Here is a 21839-nt window from a genome sequence, read left to right as displayed (position 1 = left end):
TTGCGGGAGAGGAAGGAAACCGCTCAGGGATTTCACCATGAGTCCAATGGTGACTTTAAAACTGTTACAGATATGAAAAACTGAGAATGGTTCAACAACATTGTAGCTACTCCACAATGTCTACTCTAAATGTCAGTGTGAAAAGAAGAAAGCCTTAACAGAATAAAAATATTAAAAATAAATTAACTTTATGTCCTAACTTCAAAGTGTTATGGTTGGGGCAACCCTTCCAAAAACATGTCTCTCACCGTTGCCGCTTGCTATAGACCACCTTCTGCCCCCAGCATATGTGAATTGATTCCCCCCCATCTATCTTTAGAGCTTGTGCTGATAGGTGACCTATACTGGGACATGCTTAACACCCTGGCCATCCTACAATCTAAGCTTGATTCCCTCAATCTCACACAAATCCAGGTACAACCCCAAATCCGTAAACACGGGCACCCTCATAGATATCCTCCTAACCAACCTGCCCTCCAAATACACCTCTGCTGTCTTAAACCAGGATCTCAGCGATCACTGCCTCATTGCCTGCGTCTGTAATGGGTCCCTAAAACACTTCAGCGAGCAGGCCTTTCTAATCTACCTGGCCCGGGTATCCTGGAAGGATATTGACCTAATTCCAACAGTAGAGGATGCCTGGCTGTTCTTTAAACCTCTTACAGCCCCCCCCCCCCTACTTTGTGCAATTACAGTGCCTTGCGAAAGTATTCGTCCCCCTTGAACTTTGCGACCTTTTGCCACATTTCAGGCTTCAAACATAAAGATATAAAACTGTATTTTTTTGTGAAGAATCAACAACAAGTGGGACACAATCATGAAGTGGAACGACATTTATTGAATATTTCAAACTTTTTTTAACAAATCAAAAACTGAAAAATTGGGCGTGCAAAATTATTCAGCCCCTTTACTTTCAGTGCAGCAAACTCTCTCCAGAAGTTCAGTGAGGATCTCTGAATGATCCAATGTTGACCTAAATGACTAATGATGATAAATACAATCCACCTGTGTGTAATCAAGTCTCCGTATAAATGCACCTGCACTGTGATAGTCTCAGAGGTCCGTTAAAGGCGCAGAGAGCATCATGAAGAACAAGGAACACACCAGGCAGGTCCGAGATACTGTTATGAAGAAGTTTAAAGCCGGATTTGGATACAAATCCACGTGCCTGTCATAAAGACATTACATCAAAGTTGGATCAGCCTGTTGTGTGGTTTTCCACTTTCATTTTGAGTGTGACTCCAAATCCAGACCTCCATGGGTTGATAAATTTGATTTCCATTGATAATATTTGTGATTTTGTTGTCAGCACATTCAACTATGTAAAGAAAAAAGTAATTAATAAGAATATTTCATTCATTCAGATCTAGGATGTGTTATTTAAGTGTTCCCTTTATTTTTTTGAGCAGTGTATTATGACAGACCAGCTAGATCTACTGTCTTCATTATATTACAACAGACCAGCTGTATCTACTGTCTCCATTTCACTTTGGCCATTGATGTGGTCCTGCCCTCTCCTCAACAGCCTCAAATAGGCTATTTCATGTGGGTTGGGGTGGGGCGGCAGACACGCATCTCACATTTCATGACATTACATGTTTATATATGGCTTCTAAAATAAATAAAAAATAAAAAATAATATTTTATATTATTAATTTCAAATAAGGGCATTAGCATGATAAGAACTTACCAGTCCAAAACGATGTCCTTTCCTGTTCAAAAAATATTCCTCCACAATCGCTAAATGAATCGTCCTACAACATTCTCTGTCTCACCTTCCCAATCAATTTATTCTAAAATTGTGTGTACATCTGTATATCTAGACTTAGATTTAGCTTTCCCTGACTTAGTCGCCATAATGATTGATATATAAACAGCTGAATCTGCGCGTTCACCAAACAATGCAGAGCGTAACATGTGTTTCTCCTTCCGGTATGAAACTTCAATAGCGAATGACTCACTTTACGCTGGAGCTTATGACATGGGTTGGTCTTGCAACACATAAACATGGTGTATTGCCGTTTAGCTCAGCTCATTGGCTATCTACCCAGCTAAATTTCAAGACGATCAGTGGTCATTGGGTTAAAAGACAGCCAATCAACGAAACAGCGGGCAAATCATTGGTGCACAATGATGTCATGACTTGTTGTCTTCAAATCGGTTTCTTTCAGTCAATACGTCCCGCAAAATGTCCCATCACGTTTGATTGTGTTACCAACAAACCAGTTGATTGCAGTGAAACCAAACATGACTGGAAAAGTCGTCAAAGGTAAACAATTTATTTTAATGCAGTTTGTGATTATGTTACGCCTGTACTGGTTACATTTTTTAAATTTTTTATGGGGCTCTATGCTCAGATAATCGCATCGTATTCTTTCGCAATAAATCCTTTTTTAAATCTGTCATTTGGGAAAGCAAAGGCTAGATTTTTCAAACAGAAATTTGCATCCTGTAGCACAAACTCCAAAAAGTTCTGGGACACTGTAAAGTTCATGGAGAATAAGAGCACCCCCTCCCAGCTGCCCACTGCACTGAGGCTAGGAAACACTGTCACCACCGATAAATCCATGATATTTGAGATTCAAGGCTTTTTTTTACGGCTGGCCATGCTTTCCACCTGGCTACCCCTACTCCGGTCAACAGGGCTGCACCCCCCACAGCAACTTGCCCAAGCCTCCCCCATTTCTCTTTCACCCAAATCCAGATAGCTGATGTTCTGAAAGAGCTGCAAAATCTGGACCCCTACAAATCAGCCGGGCTAGACAATCTGGACCCTCTCTTTCTAAAATTATCTGCTGAAATTGTTGCAACCACTATTTCTAGCCTGTTCATCTTCTCTTTCATATCTCTGAGATCCCCAAAGATTGGAAAGCTGCCGCAGACATCCCCCTCTTTAAAGGGGGAGACACTCTAGACCCAAATTGCTACAGACCTATATCTATCCTAGCCTGCCTTTCTAAGGTCTTTGAAAGCCAAGTTACCAAACAGATCACCGACCATTTAGAATCCTACCGTGCCTCCTCCACTATGCAATCTGGTTTCTGAGCTGGTCATGGGTGCACTTCAGCCATGCTCAAGATCCTAAACGATATCATAACTGCCATCGATAAGAGACAATAGTGTGCAGCTGTATTCATCGACCTGGCCATGGCTTTCGACTCTGTCAATCACTACATTCTTATCGGCAGACTCAACAGCCTTGGTTTCTCAATTGACTGCCTTGCCTGGTTCACCAACTACTTCTCTGATAGAGTTCAGTGTGTCAAATCGGAGGGCCTGTTGTCCGGACCTTTGGCAGTCTCTATGGGGGTGCCACAGGGTTCAATTCTCGGGCTGACCCCTTTTTTCTGTATACATCAATGATGTTGCTCTTGCTGCTGGTGATTCTCTGATCTACCTCTACGCAGACGACACCATTTTGTATACTTCTAGCCCTCCTTTGGACACTGTGTTAACTAACCTCCCGACAAGCTTCAATGCAATACAACTCTCCTTCCGTGGCCTCCAACTACTCTTAAATGCAAGTAAAACCAAATGCATACTCTTCAGCCGATTGCTGCCCACACCTGCCTGCCCATCCAGCATCACTACTCTGGACGGTTCTGGCTTAGAATACAACTAGAAATACCTAGATGTCTGGTTAGACTGTGAACTCTACTTCCAGACTCACATTAACCTTTTGCGTGTAGGGGGCAGTATTTTTGTTTTTGGCTAAAAAACGTACCCATTTGAAACTGCCTATTTCTCAGCCCCAGAAGCTAGAATATGCATATAATTGTCCGATTAGGATAGAAAACACTCTAAAGTTTCCAAAATGGTAAAAATATTGTCTGTGAGCATACCAGAACTGATATTGCAGGCGAAAACCTGAGGAAAATCCAATCAGAAAGTGCCTCTTATTTTGAAACCTCTGTTCCTATGCATGCCTATCCTCCATTTAAAGAGAAATCAACCAGATTCATTTTTCTATGGCTTCCCTAAGTTGTCAACAATCTTTAGACATAGTTTCAGGCTTTTATTTTGAAAAATGAGCGTGAACGATCACATTGCGTAAGTGGATAGGTGGGGGCTCTCAGAGTGAGTTTTGTAAAGCGGCCATTGTTTCTCCCGGTGTTATTGAAAAACCTACACACCCGGTTGATATATTATCGAATATATATTTTAAAAACAACCTGAGGATTGATTATAAAAAAACTTTGACATGTTTCTGTGGACATTATGGATATTATTTGGAATTTCCGTCTGCGTTGTGGTGACCACTCTTTCCTGTGGATTTCTGAACATAACGCGACAAACAAACGGAGGTATTTTGGGTATAAAAATAATCTTTATGGAACAAAAGGAACATTTGTTGTGTAACTGGGAGTTTCGTGAGTGAAAACATCTGAAGAAAAAGGAACAAAAGGAACACCTATGTGAGAATGCTGTTCATTGACTACAGCTCAGCGTTCAACACCATAGTACCCTCAAAGCTAATCACTAAGCTAAGGACCCTGGGACTAAACACCTCCCTCCGCAACTGGATCCTGGACTTCCTGACGGTCCGCCCCCAGTTGGTAAGGGTGGGCAACAACACATCTTCCACGCTGATCCTCAACACTGGGGCCCCTCAGGGGTGTGTGCTTAGTCCCCTCCTGTACTCCCTGTTCACCTACAACTGCGTGGCCAAGCACGACTCCAACACCATCATTAAGTTTGCTGATGACATAATGGTGGTTGGCCTGAGCACCGACAACAATGACAATGAGACCGCCAATAGGGAGGAGGTCAGAGACCTGGCAGTGTGGTGCCAGGACAAAAACCTCTCTCTCAATGTGAACAAGACAAAAGAGTTGATGGTGGACTATAGGAAAAGGAGTCCCGAACAGGTCCCCATTAACATCGATGAGACTGAAGTGGTGGGTTGAGAGTTTCAAGTTCCTTGGTGTCCACATCACAAACACACTGTCATGGTCTAAACACACCAAGACAGTTGTGAAGAGGGCACGACAACACCTCCCCCCCCCCCCCCCCCCCCTCAGGAGACTGAAAAGATTTGTCATGGGTCCCCAGATCCTCAAAAAGTTCTACAACTGCACCATCAAGAGCATCCTGACCAGTTGCATCACTGTCTGGTATGGCAACTGCTCAGCTTCTGACCTTAAGGCGCTACAGAGGGTAGCGCATACGGCCCAGCACATCACTGGGCCAAGCTTCCTGACATCCAGGACCTACACTACCGTTAAAAAGTTTGGGGTCACTTAGAAATGTCATTTTTTTTGGCCATTAAAATAACATCAAATTGATCAAAAATATAGTGTAGACATTGTGTTAATGTTGTAAATGACTATTGTAGATGGAAACGTCAGATTTCTTATGGAATATCTACATCGGCGTACAGAGGCCCATTATCAGCAACCATCACTCCTGTGGCATGTTGTGTTAGCTAATCCAAGTTCATAATTTTAAAAGGCTAATTGATCATTAGAAAACCCTTTTGCAATTGTGTTAGCACAGCTGAAAACTGTTGTCCTGATTTAAAGAAGCAATAAACCTGGCCTTCTTTAGACTAGTTGAGTATCTGGAGCATCAGACACAAAAACCTTTCTTCTGAATCTCGTCAGAAATTAAGGCTCTTCCATGCGAGAAATTGCCAAGCAACTGAAGATCTTGTACAACGCTGTGTATTACTCCCTTCACAGAACAGCACAATTTAGCTCTAACCAGAATAGAAAGAGGAGTGGGAGGCCCCTTGTGCACAACTGAGCAAGAGCGCAGGTACATTAGAATGTCTAGTTTGAGAATTTTTGTTTGTTTTTGATTTTATTTGAAGAAACTTTTTAAAGTTCTTGAAATGTTCCACATTGACTGATTTTACAGAAATATTAACAGTGTAGCTCTTATTGCGGGACTTTGACTGTGGGAAATCACATCCCCAGTCAGTCTATTGTGCGTATTGACATTCATATTGCACTCTACAGCCTTACCTAACGATTGGGGATCAAAGAAATGTGGTATCAGTGCTTTTTTCCCAAAGTTCTCAAGAGTTATCAGGCTCCAAAACATCCACTCTTGAATAGTGTTCAATACACAGACTGGCACAATAAATGTGGCTCAATTCACAGTGGTTTCAGTCCTACAATAAGAGCTACGACACTAATGTTTCTCTGGGTGTCACTGAGTAGACTGATACCCCATGTCATTGATCCACAATCCATAGGGAAGGCTGTACAGTGAAATAAGTATGTCCCCAATGCAATTCTAAAGTCTAATGCATCCAGCGTGATTTTAAAAGATTTGTCAAATTAACAAATTGTTGAATTTATATAAGAACATTCCAACCTCGTTTAGCATGATCTATTCCATTATGGCATGATTCCATTATTTGTATTATTTGTATGACTTTCATTGAGATACTTTTATTTTGAAGGCAAAAAGCAAATTCCACTATTGTGCCTAATCCTTATTGTGGTTATTTTCACATAGGTGGGTCCGACCATTAATCAAATAGGTTATAAATTAGGGTTATTTTAGATGACGCCTATATAGTTAGTTAGCTAACTATACCTACTGAAACAGATTAATCATTAATCAAATAAGATTAATCAAATAAGAACGGTCTTATAAAGAACGGTCTTATAAATTAGGGGTATTTTAGATGATGACACTTAGCTAGATAGTCGGTTAGCAAACTATAGCTACTGAAACAGATGTCGTTTTGCTATGTTTTTGGAGAAGAACATTGTTTGCATCCATCACCTAGCTATCTTTTTTTGTGACCAGCAATGTCTAGAGTTTAGGGGAGTGTGTCTGCGCTCGTGACCAGCAATGTCCAGAGTTTAGGGGAGTGTGTCTGCGCTCGTGACCAGCAATGTCCAGAGTTTAGGGGAGTGTGTCTGCGCTCGTGCGGCACGGCGCCAGACAAAACTATTACCTGCATCAACGCATACGTATCGGTGCATCGACATGAAATACGAGTAATAGTGGTATCAATGTGTAATAACTACGTCAAAAATTAATGAATGTGTTAATTATGTGACGTGCAGTCATATTCGGGTCCTCATTGGTCAACAAGCGTGTTTGACACGTCAATTGTGTTATTTGACGTGTATCTTTTTTTGACAAGCAAAGTCCTAACTGTCGTTCCATATCTATGCAAGGTGTTGGCATACGCAGCGGATTGAGGATAACATAGTAGCGAATTCGAAGGGCAGACTGCAAGGACTGATGCACACAACGCCATGTCTTCGCAGTCAGTGACAGTGCCAAGAGAGTTAACTCCATTCGGTGTCCTGACAACGCCCCATGGCTGTTAAAATGGTATAGTATTGCTTTGAGGATATATGGTGTGTGTGTGTGACCTCCGCTCCAAGGACCACATTCATTTACCACCATATTTTGTAATGTAGACAAGACTAATCACCCGCACTGACGTGTTAGGTTCCACTTGAACCACATACTTAGAAATCACCCCGTTTTCCCAGCTACACCAATATTTAAATGTAAATAATATTTAAATTTAATGAATAAAGGTACATTGGGAAAACAATATCAAAATCGACATTTTACGGTGTAGAAAGATATGAAATTGAAGTTTCTGTTACGGTTGTCGGTGGAAGAAGGTGAGGACCAATGCGTGGTACCGGTTCATCTTTTGTAATGTAAACTGAACACTGAATAACAAAACAACAAAGAAAACAACGGAAACAGTTCTGTCTGGTGCAGACACACAAAGACGGAAAACAATCACCCACGAAACACAATAGAAAACAGGCTCCCTAAATATGGTTCTCAATCAGGGACAACGATTGACAGCTGCCTCTGATTGAGAACCATACCAGGCCAAACACAGAAATAGCAAATCATAGAAAAACTAACATAGACAACCCACCCCAACTCACGCCCTGACCATACTTAAACAAAGACATAACAATAGAACTAAGGTCAGAACGTGACAGTTTCCTATTATTCGGGAATAATTGTATTTTCACACTGTTAAAACAGCTTCCAACATGCATATCCATTTCAAACACCATGGCACTATTATAAAGAATGTCCAGTGTATGGTTTCCTTCCATGACTGATAAAACAATATAATATCAATCAAATGTACATACACAAAAATAGCCGTGTCAGCATCCATCTTCAATGCAAGTGCAACCTGGCTGGCATTGGTTACATCAAATGTAGCAGGTATTTCATCTATTACAGAGATTAGTTTTCCGATTTTTAATTTGGTAATGCATGCCCATATTGAGACTGAAAATCCTCAGACATTGACCGAATGACATCTGCTTCTTCACCAAGGTTACTATGAAAACTGATAGGAACCAAGATACATAAAAATAACACATACAAAATGACGGTGTATTATATCCAATATGTAATGTTCTGTTTCTGTTCAAAGCAAATACAGCGCTTGTCAAACATGAAGAGGAATAATGTCCTCCTAATAAAGAGGGAGTTTTGGAATCAAGGCCATAACCTGCATGCATGCACCATTTTACTTCCAAGAAATGTAAACGAGTGGATCAGAAAATTGAGAACTTGAGAAATTGCAACTAATCAGTGGAGACTCAGTTGGTAGAGCATGGCGCTTGCAATGCCAGGGTTGTGGGTTTGATTCCCATGGGGTCCAGTATGGGAAAAAAATAAATAAATAAGTTGCTCTGGATAAGAGTTGAAGGGATCATCCTCAGTGGATTTTATTATAAATAGTGAAACATTAAAGTTATCCTTTTATGATAAAACTATACTAAATATATTAATGAAGGTCTAACAGTAGGCTCAGCAGCACTCTGTAGAGCAGCACCATAGTGTAGCCGGAGGACAGCTAGCTTCTGTCCTCCTCTGGGTACATTGACTTCAACACAAAACCTATGAGGCTCATGGTTCTCACCCCCTTCCATAGACTTACACAGTAATTATGATAAATTCCAGAGGACACCCTCCAACCTATCAGAGCTCTTGCAGCATGAACTGATGTGTTGTCCACCCAATCAAATGATCAGAAAATGAATCTAGTACTGAAAGCTACAGCTTGCTAGCACTGCAGTGTATAAAATGTGAGTAGTTGACTCAAAGAAAAAGACAACAATTGAATAGTTTTGAACAAAATTTCTTCCAAAATTAAGGAGAAGACAGAGGGAGCTATATTTGGTTGTATTTAAAAAAAAAACTTTCACATAACTAGCAAAATAAGCTAGCTAGTTTAGCCCAATCAAACACCTGTCTCAAAAAGAGAGGGATGCTATGTTAGCTAGCTGGCTATGGTTATCCAACACAGGAACTCGTCCAAGTCAAGGTAAGCTTTTGGGTTTATGAATTTATTGCCACCTGGGCCCGCAGGTGTAACTGCTAAACTGCTTTCTGACTGTTCACTGTGCTGCATGACTGTAGCGGGTTTACTAACGCTTAAGTTCTAGTATCTACTATATGTTGACTATAACGTGACAACGATATAGGCTGAGTGTAGCGGTTAGCTGTTATGATATGAAGGTTTGAATTGGAACGTTTTTTTTGCCTGGTTACAAACCGCTGATGTGTTGTGCACTGAAGTCACAGGCGAAGGTAAAACATGAGAGGAGGAGAGCGCATAGATTGTTGCGAGAAGGAATTCTATATACAACGAGCTAAGTGATCATGTTGTTGTGTATGTGGCTGCTATGAAAGTGAACTGTGTGTGCGGGTGTTCAGGGGTTTATTGATTCTGGTGAAACTGTTGGACTAATGATTACATCCTAGATCAGCTATATGTAGACAAGCGTGTGCAAGGTGGTATTGAATGTTTCACTGTCTGTCACCTTGATTACTAAAAATTATCTCAGTACTTTGTAAACTTTCATTTATAGGCTAGGTGATAGCACCCTCATGATGGGTACAGGGAAAATGATATGTTGTAGCCTAAACTTATCAATGTTACATTGAGCTGGGTGAATGGAATATGAATGACAATCATCCAATATGCTGTAATATAAATAAGGCCGTGCTCATTATTTTTTAAATAATTCTCCCTCATCTTAAACAGCACTGACCACCACTGAAACTAATATTATATTAATCAATTTGAATGCCTTTATTAGATCTTTAGACTGATAAGCTTTACACGGACCAGTCACAAACCACAATTGCAGTAGAGCACAGTACAGTCATGGCCAAAAGTCTTGAGAATGACACAAATATTAATTTCCACAAAGTTTGCTGCTTCAGTCTCTTTAGATATTTTTGTCAGTTGTTACTATGGAATACTGAAGTATAATTACAAGCATTTCATAAGTGTTAAAGGCTTTTATTGACAATTCCATGAAGTTGATGCAATTTGCATATTTGCAGTGTTGACCCTTCTTTTTCAAGACCTCTTCAATCCACCCTGGCATGCTGTCAATTAACTTCTGGGCCACATCCTGACTGATGGCAGCCCATTCTTGCATAATCAATGCTTGGAGTTTGTCAGAATTTGTGGGTTTTTGTTTGTCCACCCGCCTTTTGACAATTGACCACACGTTCTCAATGGGATTAAGGTCTGGGGAGTTTCCTGGCCATGGACCCACAATATTGATGTTTTATTTCCCGAGCCACTTAGTAATCACTTTTGCCTTATGGCAAGGTGCTCCATCATGCTGGAAAAGGCATTGTTCGTCACCAAACTATTCCTGGATGGTTGGGAGAAGTTGCTCTCGGAGGACGTCGTGGTACCATTCTTTATTCATGGCTGTGTTCTTAGGCAAGATTGTGTGTGAGCCCACTCCCTTGGCTGAGAAGCAACCAGACACATTAATGGTTTCAGGATGCTTTACTGTTGGCATGACACAGGACTGATGGTAGCGCTCACCCTGTCTTCTCCGGACAAGCTTTTTTCCGGATGTCCCAAACAATCGGAAAGGGGATTCATCAGAGAAAATAACTTTACCCCAGTCCTCAGCAGTCCAATCCCTGTACCTTTTGCAGAATATCAGTCTGTCCCTGATGTTTTTCCCTCGAGAGAAGTGGCTTCTTTGCTGCCCTTCTTGACACCAGGCCATCCTCCAAAAGTCTTCGCCTCACTGTGCGTGCAGATGCACTCACACCTGCCTGCTGCCATTCCTGAGCAAGCTCTGCACTGGTGGTGTCCCGATCCCGCAGCTGAATCAACTTTAGGAGACGGTCCAGGTGCTTGCTGGACTTTCTTGGGTGCCCTGAAGCCTTCTTCACAACAATTGAACCGCTCTCCTTGAAGTTCTTGATGATCTGATAAATGGTTGATTTAGGTGCAATCTTACTGGCAGCAATATCCTTGCCTGTGAAGCCCTTTTTGTGCAAAGCAATGATGACGGCATGTGTGTCCTTGCAGGTAACCATGGTTGACAGAGGAAGAACAATGATTCCAAGCACCACCCTCCTTTTGAAGCTTCCAGTCTGTTATTGGTTCTCGATCAGCATGACAGAGTGATCTCCAGCCTTGTCCTCGTCAACACTCACACCTGTGTTAACGAGAGAATCACTGACATGATGTCAGCTGGTCCTTTTGTGGCAGGGCTGAAATGCAGTGGAAATGTTTTTGGGGGATTCAGTTCATTTGCATGGCAAAGAGGGACTTTGCAATTAATTTCAATTCATCTGATCACTCTTCATAACTTTCTGGAGTATATGCAAATGGCCATCATACAAACTGAGGCAGTAGACAGAAAATGTATATTTGTGTCGTTCTCAAAACTTTTGGCCAAGACTGTACAGTAAAGCACGCACCAGTTCTATTTCTATGTGCACAAGCACTGTTAATGAAACAGACTGTTCACACCCATCTTGTTGGTGGAGAGAATTTTGCAGGCTTAAAGGTCATTTTCTTGATATTCTCTACATTTCGTCCATGTCTAATGTGTATTCATGTGATATTTGATTGACAAAAAAATTACAACAATATCTATGGGCTAAAAAACATTAATAAAAAAACTGCTCTACTGATCCTCTCCTCTACGGTACTGCGCTGTACTGTGATGTCCAAACTTGTGAAGCATAGACGTCTATGATTGGTGCAGATTTGGTCTGGTCTGGACCAACCTTGTTTGGGGGCGGAGTTCATTAGAATTATAGACTGTGTGTAGAATAATACCCAAACAAAAGGAGGATATGACATTTTTATACCTACGTGTACCTACTCAGGATGCATCACAATGAAGAGAATGATATCGATAATTATGCATTTCTGTATAGTACATATCGAGGACCCATGATGTCATTCTGTTACCATCATTTTATTACCACGTGTTGATCCACTTCACTTCCTGTAGTTCAATAACCAAAATATATTTTTTTCAAACTCAAGTTGTCATATCATAGCCGACACCCCATTCTTTCTACAGACATATTTGACTCTTAATTCGGACTAGATATTTAAGAGTTTTTGAAAACGTGGTCACATAAAAACTAAGGGAGCCTTTTGTCATTCTGTTACCAAACTTTGCCTCTGCACTGTTTTTCAAGTAGACACATCTTAGTGAAATGTTCAGCAATTGTGAAGTAGACTTCTGCATATAGGTGTATGGTTTGTTAGTTTCAATCAATGGTTTTAGCTTGGCATACATTTTAAAGGGAAAATGTGAGTTTAGGCTTCTCTGTTACTGTGGATTTACCCCTTTTAAGGATAAGATTAGTGTGCTTTGTCACCTACCCCAACACTTATTTCTCTTTCTATAGTTACAATTGCAATGTACAGGCCTATTTCTGAGTGCACTCCTCAAGTGTGAAACAAACTCTTAGAAAGTAGGCCTAAGTTTGTTGAAGCTAATAGATACTCACAGCTACAATTAATGTGCCCGGTGATTGCATCCTGCTCATGAGAGAACATGTCCCTCTCTTGAAATGGGAGGCTAATTGTAGTCTCTGGCAACTTTACTCCTACATTATAGCACTTACACCCTGTAATTTAGTTTTCACTCTTCTTCAAATCTGTACCAACATAATATGCTAAGTGTAGCAATTACATTGCAAATTGCTTCTGACAGCATGATGCGTTTAGAGGACACATTTATTTTTTGGGGCCGTGAGGTGAAAGAGACACAGTGGGCATAGGCATTATACTGTCCTCTCTATGTCTAATGTAATTTCCCCATGCCTTGACCATTTTCGAAACGTGGACATTGACGTTAAAGTATTTCGCTAAGTGCAATTGGAGAAGGTTGTTGTTTCCCTCTCGCTATTGGAATAAGACGGGGTGGAATTATAGTCTACTTATTGTCACTGATAATGGCCCATGGACTAGGTTAATTATATTGTGCTTATGTGATGTGCAGAGGAGTCTTGGCAGAGTCATGAACAAATGGATGGAATAATTAGGATTTTACTTTCGTCTCTGTCCGACTGCAAAGTAGTTTGCTTATGTCAGAGCAGCTCACAGATCACTGCACCTGTACATAGCCCACCTGTAAACAGCCCATCTATCTACCTACCTCATCCCCATACTGTATTTATTTATTTATTTTGCTCCTTTGCACCCCAGTATCTCTACTTGCACATTCATCTTCTGCCGATCTACCATTCCAGTGTTTACAGTAATTGCTATATTGTACATACTTCGCCACCATGGCCTATTTATTGCCTTAACTCCCTTATCTTACCTCATTTGCACTCACTGTATATAGACATTTTTGTTCTACTGTATTATTGACTATGTTTTGTTTATTCCCTGTGTAACTCTGTGTTGTTGTATGGGTCGAATTGCTATACTTTATCTTGGCCAGGTCGCAGTTGCGAATGAGAACTTGTTGTCAACCAGCTTACCTGGTTAAATAAAGAGGAAATAAAATAAGTAAATAAAAAAATATGTTCAGGGTGACTGTTCATTTTATCAAGGTGCCTAGTAAGGCTGACATTGAGCTGACATTCATTAAGAGGGAATTGCTAGGTCTAACACTTATTGAAATGAACATTGATTATGTGCACATAGTCCTGACTCGTGGACTGTTGAATGATGTCTCTCTTCCAGTAATCTGACTGCTGTAGTATTCTCTCTATCTTACAACAGGTAACCCTATAGCACCACACTCCCCCTGTCTATCTCTGGCTGGTCTCTCTGCCCCCCTCTGACCTGGGGATGAATGCACCAATGAGGAGCCAGCTCACAGTGAGTCACATGACCCCTCACCACTGTCCCACTCCCATCCTATCCCACAATACCTCTCTCCACTGAGTGTGTTGTTTGCATATATGCCTCTGTCAGATGTTGGTGGGCGTTTTCTTGTCCCTCTTTGATCGTACTGTAGATGTTGGTATTGTACATGTACATTGTATACCATATATGCCATGAGGTTGACTAACTGTTATGTGTTATTTACAGGGTATGCCTGATCGCATGTTATGTGCAGTGCTGGAGCAATTTCAGCTTTACTTTTCCCTTTGGTATGTGTGCTTTGTCTCCATTGAGGGCGTCATATCCCCCATATGTGTACTTCTGTTCCAATTCAATCGGGCCTTGCATACCACACACACACAGACTCTCACATACATCGCTCTCTCAGTCACTGTGCTGTAGCTTGTAAGCCTTAACCTGTAGCCTAGTAGCCTTTTGATGTTTATTACACATGGGGAAGATTGCGTATGATCTTTACGTCTCGGTAAGTAAGTTACTGAAGCTGTTGCTCCAATGTGAATACACTTGTTCTGTGTTCACATGTGTGCTCTGTTGCCTATCACGATGGACATTCAATAACACAACATTGTTGTGTGATATTAAAGCATACACCTGTTGTCTGTTATGTTATGAATAGAATCTGGGCAGGAACTCCAAATCTGGGCAGACTTTTTTTGTGTTTTGATATCGGAAAGACTGCCCGAGTTGGCACAACATTTTCAAGACAGTTCCACTCTATGAACATTCCATGTCAACAAAGAGGATAAAATCCACATAGAGTTTTAAATACTAGAACTTGACTGAGTAGAATTCTATGGATTGAACTCTTCAATATTTATGATACAATTGAAACAATTCTCAGGATGTTCAGACTTGGATGCAGCCAGATAACTCTGCCACTCTGAGACTTTGCTCTGGTCACTTACTTCCTGTGTGTGTGTATCAGATCCACTCTCTGTATAGTACAGCCAGCCCCAGCATGCTGAAGAGGAAGCAGAGCTCGAGGGTTGAGGCCCAGCCCATGACTGACTTTGGGCCCGACGAAACCCTCGCCGACAGCGCCGACATCTTCTGGATCAACAAACCAGTGAGTGGGTGACTATTTCAGTCACATGGGACTGGGCCATATTTGAAATGGAAAAGTGGCACATTTAGACGCCAATTCAATTAATTACAAATAAAGTGAAGGTACACTATGGGTTCACTCAGACTGTTTAGGCTGTATTTTACATCTGTTTGGTTTGTTTCAATATCCAATTAAAATGTAGACTACGTTCAAGTTTGTTTTTTACCCATGGACTAGTCCCAAAACTGCAAACTCCCAAGTTAAATCAAGAGCAACTCAAATCATGAAGCAATTTCAGGTCTGATCATCAACAAAAAGCTTTGCTTTCCACTACACATGATAACAAACTTCTATATTCACACTAAAATCAAACACTAATGTTCTGAACTGCATTTTGATTGGACGACCAGTGAACAGTAGAAGAGAGCTGCCATCCGGTCACCTGTGGGTAACTGACGTACAACATGTATTTGACCCAAGTACGATGGGATTCTCACTTTTCCTTGTCTGTCCCCTTCCTCCGCCTCGCCAGTGGGTGCACTCTCTGCTGCGAGCCTGTGCCATCATCAGCGTCATCAGCGTGTGTATGAACACACCCAAGACGTTCGAGCACTACCCCCCGCTGCAATACGTGACCTTTACCCTGGACACGCTGCTCATGTTCCTCTACACCGCTGAGATGATCGCCAAGATGCACATCAGAGGAATCATCAAGGTAATAATACAAACAATCCATTTTCTGCACAAAAAATAAAACAAATATAACGATGTACATTCTATGCCCAAGCTTACAAATCTAACTTTACATAGCTCTTTACACTCACACCCCGTATACTGTATGAAAATGGCAGATTTGGTCACTGAGAAGCGCATAAATTGTAACGCACTGGCTGTACAGTAACATGCTATACATTACGTCAGAGCTCATTATTGTGAACCGTATTGTGAAGAAAATCCCCCACGAGTCACCTTTATGCACTCATTACTCTATTCCTTGTGCACCAGAACGAATAACTGTTTCTCTAAAGTGCTCTATGAAAGCCTAACACTGGAAGATGATATTTTATAAATTAGCTAGTGTTGTTGGCAATATAATAAGCTTTTAAATGATGACCATCTGACCCACATTGCGATTTGTAGTGAAACATTTTTGAATCGTGTTATGGTGGGGATGCAGGGCAGCGTTCCAAACTAAAAACTACATGTGTGCTTGCTTCAGTTCCTCCAAAGCCACAGCCAGGAGAGCTCCAACAAGTACCTAATAGTACCTTTTTTTTTAGCTCAAGAGCACCACCAGAGTCAAATGATCTGTCGTGTGATTTAATACCGTGGGAAGGTGCCCTAGCACTGCTGTAAACAAAGGCCATTTCGGATCCACTCTGATAGTTGATTGCAGCGTAGATGCTGCACAGTTTACAGAACTCCATTGAAATTGGGGGAAGAGTGGATCCGAAATCCGTTGTGGTAGAGGGGTGTGACGCCTCACTTTCCCATCATATGCCCTCTATTTAGATAATAGTGTCCGTGGGTGTTCTCTAACTTTTGAGTGATGGCTTCTGCTTAGCCACTAAGTATTTGATCTGCTGATTATATGGATGTGTTTGACAACCATCAATCAGAATGAATGTTGTGATAAGAAATAAGTGCCAGTTTGCGGTCCTTTAAATTATGACCCTTTGACATTACTCGAATGTTTGTGTCCAACAATACCCCGTTAATATGGATCTGCATTAGTATTCACATTCTTTCAGATACTATGGCTGTGGTTGAGTTTGCCTGGTTCAATGGAACCAATTGGTAGTCCCAATAGTGCAAACCCTGCCCACCGACCTAGCACTCCAAGGCAGGATCAATCAAATGTTCATAATATTTGAAAGAAACCAAAATGCTATTTGAACCCAGGTCTGATTGGGTCAGACAGATCCAGGGAAATAGATGGTGTGCTACAGAAGCACCCGGATACAATACATCTGGCAGATGAAAGGCCTAAATTACTGCGGTGGGAAGTGTAGACAGCTTAATTGGCAAATCAAGGATAACAAGCACACTGACAGGAAGTCATCAGACGGACACCGAAACACTGTTTACGCCAAAGCGGAATACAGCCGAGTCATTTGGGTAATGCTTCTGTCAGTGTGGACAGGTCAATACCGCCTCTTAACATTTGCCATCCGGTGTTAAAAGGGATGAGGGATAATTATTTTGTATTGTGTGTGAGCGTGTCTGTCTGTCATCACTGAGTCCTCATCAAAGTAAAAATAGATTGTTGTCCGTATCAATAGCAACATGTCAAGTTGACCATCAAGATGATGGATGATATTGATGATTGTGTGAATCAATACCAAGCGAGTGAAAGCCCAATGTTTCCATTATAAAGTCCTTTTATTCTTTTCCAAAATATGGTATGATGTTTCACACAGTTTTACTCATTTAGACGGTCTATTTATTATTCTGTCACAGATTCTATGAGTTATTGCTCATTGTCCCTTTCCCCCCTTCCCAAAAATAAGACTCCACATAGTATTATTCAACCTGTTAGTGTGGTTTTGATGTCTCACATAGTTGGAATCTTGTGCTTGCAACACTACGCTTGTGAATTGGATATTAAAAGTCCAATGCAGCTGTTTTTCTTTCAATATCAAATGATTTGCAGGTTACAATTAAGTACCTTACTGTGATGGTTTCCAACACCATCAAGTTTTCTGATTACACCACGGTAGTAGGCCTGATCACCGGCGACGATGAGACAACCTACAGTGATCTAGCAGGACAACAACCTCTCCCTCAACGTCAGTAAGACCAAGGAGCTGATCGTGGACCACAGGAAATGGGGAGGGGCTGCAGTCGAGCAGGTCACAAGTTCCTCTGTGTCCAAATCACTAAGGACTTAAAATTGTCCACACACACGCAAACAGTCGGGAAGAGAGCGTGACAGCGGCTCTTCCCCCACAGGAGGTTGAAAATATTTGTTATGGGCCCTCAAATTCTCGAAAGGTTCTCCAGCTGCACCATTGAGAGCATCTTGACTGGCTGCGTCACTGCTTGGTATGGCAACTACACTGCCCTCGATTGCATGGCGCTGCAGAGGGTGGCGCGGGCAGCACAGAGTATCACTTGGGCTGAGCTTCTTGCCATCCAGGACCTCGATATCAGGCGGTGTGAAAGGAAGGTCCGGAAAGCGGTATCGGAGAATCAAGTCCGACACCAACTGGATCCTGAACAGCTTCTATCCCTAAGCCATAAGAGTGCTAAATAGCTAACAAAATCTGCATTGGCCCTTCTATTTTATTTATATTTAGGCACTGTCTATGCACACTCACACACTCTCTCTATGCACATTCTACGCACGCACGCACACACACACACACACACACACACACACACACACACACTTCATTTGCTCACACACGCATAACACGCACATACAGTTATACTGACTACACACACACAATCACATACTATTATTATTGCTGCTACTCTGTTTATTATATCTAACCCTACCACTTGAGTGGCTGCTGCCAACACACTGACTCAACTCCAGCCACTTTAATAATGGGAATTGATGGAAATTGATGTAAAATATATCACAGCCACTTTAAACAATGCTACTGAATATAATGTTTACATACCCTACATTACTCATCTCATATGTATATGTATATACTGTACTCTATATCATCTACTGCATCTTTATGTAATACATGTATCACTAGCCACTTTAAACTATGCCACTTTGTTTACATACCCTACATTACTCATCTCATATGTATATACTGTACTCGATACCATCTACTGCATCTTGCCTATGCCGTTCTGTGCCATCACTCATTCATATATCTTTATGTACATATTCTTTATCCCTTTACACTTGTGTGTATAAGGTAGTAGTTTTGGAATTGTTAGGTTAGATTACTCATTGGTTATTACTGCATTGTCGGAACTAGAAGCACATGCATTTCGCTACACTCGCATTAACATCTGCTAACCATGTGTATGTGACCAAAACATTTGATTTGATTTGACTTCAGTATCCCTGCACATTGTAAATATGGTATTGGCACTGATGCTGTATATGTGACTTACCTTTCTTGATTCGGTCTTATGTAGTAAAATGTGAAATTGTGTTTTTTACAATTTCTCTGGGAAACTAATAATAACCTCTGCTAGGGAGCCAGCCAGCTAATGTTAGCTCCAGCTAATGTTAGCTCCAGCTAATGTTAGCTCCAGCTAATGTTAGCTAGCTAGCTAACAGTACGCTTTAGCTTAAGACATATAGCTAGCTAGCTAAACAATTAAAACTTATTCAGGATTGGTGGTTCCCCTGTGTGACGGTTGAGCTAATGTAGGCTAATGCGATTAGCAGGAGGGTGTAAGTAGCAAGGACATTTTCCAGGACATAGACATATCTGACATGGGCAGAAAGATTAACAAGAATTTTAGCTAACTGCACTACCCAATTTACAGTAGCTATTACAGTGAAATAATACCACGCTATTGTTTGAGGAGAGTGCACAGTTTTGAACATGAACGTTAATAATAAACAAATTAGGCACATTTGGGCAGTCTTGATACAACATTTTGAACAGAAATGCAATGGTTCATTGGATCAGTCTAACACTTTGTACATACACTCCTGCCATCTAGTGGCCAAAATCTAAATTGCACCTGGGCTGGAATAATACATTTTGGCCTTTCTCTTGCATTTCAAAGATGATGGTACAAAAAAATGCAAAGATTGTTATTTTTTTCTTTGTATAATCTTGTACCAGATCTAATTTGTGACAGTTGAAGTCAGTTTTTCACAATTCCTGACATTTAATTCTAGTAAACATTACCTGTCTTGGGTCAGTTAGGATGACCACTTTATTTTAAGAATGTGAAATGTCAGAATAATAGTAGAGAATTATTTATTTCAGCATCACATTCCCAGTGGGTCAAAAGTTTACATACAGACAATTCGTATTCGGTAGCATTGCATGGAAATTGTTTAACTTGGGTCAAACGTTTCGGGTAGCCTTCCACAAGCTTCCCACAATAATTTGGGTGAATTTTGGCCCATTCCTCCTGACAGAGCTGGTGTAACTGAGTCAGGTTTGTAGGCCTCCTTGCTCGCACACACTTTTTCAGTTCTGCCCATACATTTTCTATAGGATTGAGGTCAGGTCAGGGCTTTGGTTGTCCTTAAGCCATTTTGCCACAACTTTGGAAGTATGCTTGGGGTCATTGTCCGTTTGGAAGACCCATTTGCGACCAAGCTTTAACTTCCCGACTGATGTCTTGAGATGTTTCAATATATCCACATAATTGTCCTACCTCATGATGCCATCTATTTTGTAATGTGCATCAGTCCCTCCTGTAGCAAAGCACCCCAACAACATGATGCTGCCACTCCCGTGCTTCACGGTTGGGATGGTGTCTTCGGCTTGCAGGCCTCCCCCTTTTTCCTCCAAACATAACGATGGTCATTATGGCCAAACAGTTCTATTTTTGTTTCATCAGCCCAGAGGACATTTCTCCAAAAAGTACGATCTTTGTCCCCATGTGCAGTTGCAAACCACAGTCTGGCTTTTTTATGGCGGTTTTGGCGTAGTGGCGTCTTCCTTGTTCAGCGGCCTTTCAGGTTATGTCGATATAGGACTTGTTTACTGTGAATTTAGATACTTTTGTACCTGTTTTCTCCAGCATCTTCACAGGGTTCTTTGCTGCTGTTCTGGGATTGATTTGCACTTTTCGCACCAAAGTACGTTCATCTCTAGAAGACAGAACACGTCTCCTTCCTGAGCAGTATGACGTCTGCGTGGTCCTATGGTGTTTATACTTGCGTGCTATTGTTTGTACAGATGAACGTGGTACCTTCAGGCATTTGGAAATTGCTCCGAAGGATGAACCAGACCTGTGGAGTTCTACAATTTTTTTCTGAGTTCTTGACTGGTTTCTTTAGATTTTCCCATGATGTCAAGCAAAGAGGCACTGAGTTTGATGTTGGCCTTGAAATACATCCACAGGGACACCTCCAATTGACTCAATTATGTCAATTAGCCCGTCAGAAGCTTCTAAAGCCTTGACATCATTTTCTGGAATTTTCCAAGCTGTTTTAAGGCACAGTCAACTTAGTATATGTAAACTTCTGACCCACTGGAATTGTGATACAGTATATTATAAGTGAAATAATCTGTATGTTAACAATTGTTGGAAAAAAGACTTGTATCATTCACAAAGTAGATGTCCTTACCAACTTGCCAAAACTATAGTTTGTTAACAAGAAATTTGTGGAGTTGTTGAAAAACAACTTTTAATGACTCCAACCTAAGTGTACAGTTGAAGTCGGAAGTTTACATATACTTACAGTGCCTTGCGAAAGTATTCGGCCCCCTTGAACTTTGCGACCTTTTGCCACATTTCAGGCTTCAAACATAAAGATATAAAACTGTATTTTTTTGTGAAGAATCAACAACAAGTGGGACACAATCATGAAGTGGAACGACATTTATTGGATATTTAAAACTTTTTTAACAAATCAAAAACTGAAAAATTGGCTGTGCAAAATTATTCAGCCCCTTTACTTTCAGTGCAGCAAACTCTCTCCAGAAGTTCAGTGAGGATCTCTGAATGATCCAATGTTGACCTAAATGACTAATGATGATAAATACAATCCACCTGTCTGTAATCGAGTCTCCGTATAAATGCACC

At 41.1% G+C, this 21839-nt stretch overlaps 1 protein-coding gene across 4 annotated transcripts in view; it reads left to right on the top strand.

Annotated features, from left to right (window-relative positions):
• Nucleotides 1-21839, top strand: part of nalcn (sodium leak channel, non-selective) — a 289782-nt gene that overhangs the window by 4471 nt on the left and 263472 nt on the right. For 2 of the 4 annotated variants that reach the window (XM_090215168.1, XM_036958510.2), the window contains exons 2-5: nt 13979-14077; nt 14291-14352; nt 15030-15170; nt 15682-15864. In XM_090215168.1, the coding sequence (XP_090071294.1) occupies nt 14311-14352; nt 15030-15170; nt 15682-15864 (366 nt within the window). In that variant the 5' untranslated portion in view covers nt 13979-14077; nt 14291-14310. Of the gene's footprint in view, nt 1-13978; nt 14078-14290; nt 14353-15029; nt 15171-15681; nt 15865-21839 lie in introns of those variants that run through there. The other 2 variants (XM_090215169.1, XM_090215167.1) reach the window with 1 other exon arrangement.

The sequence above is a fragment of the Oncorhynchus mykiss genome, chromosome 22, assembly GCF_057628025.1.
Source record: "Oncorhynchus mykiss isolate SJ-2025 chromosome 22, ASM5762802v1, whole genome shotgun sequence".
Taxonomy (NCBI): Eukaryota; Metazoa; Chordata; class Actinopteri; order Salmoniformes; family Salmonidae; genus Oncorhynchus; species Oncorhynchus mykiss.
The sequence above is the reverse complement of the archived record's forward strand: the minus strand, read 5'-3'. Positions and strand labels throughout refer to the sequence as shown.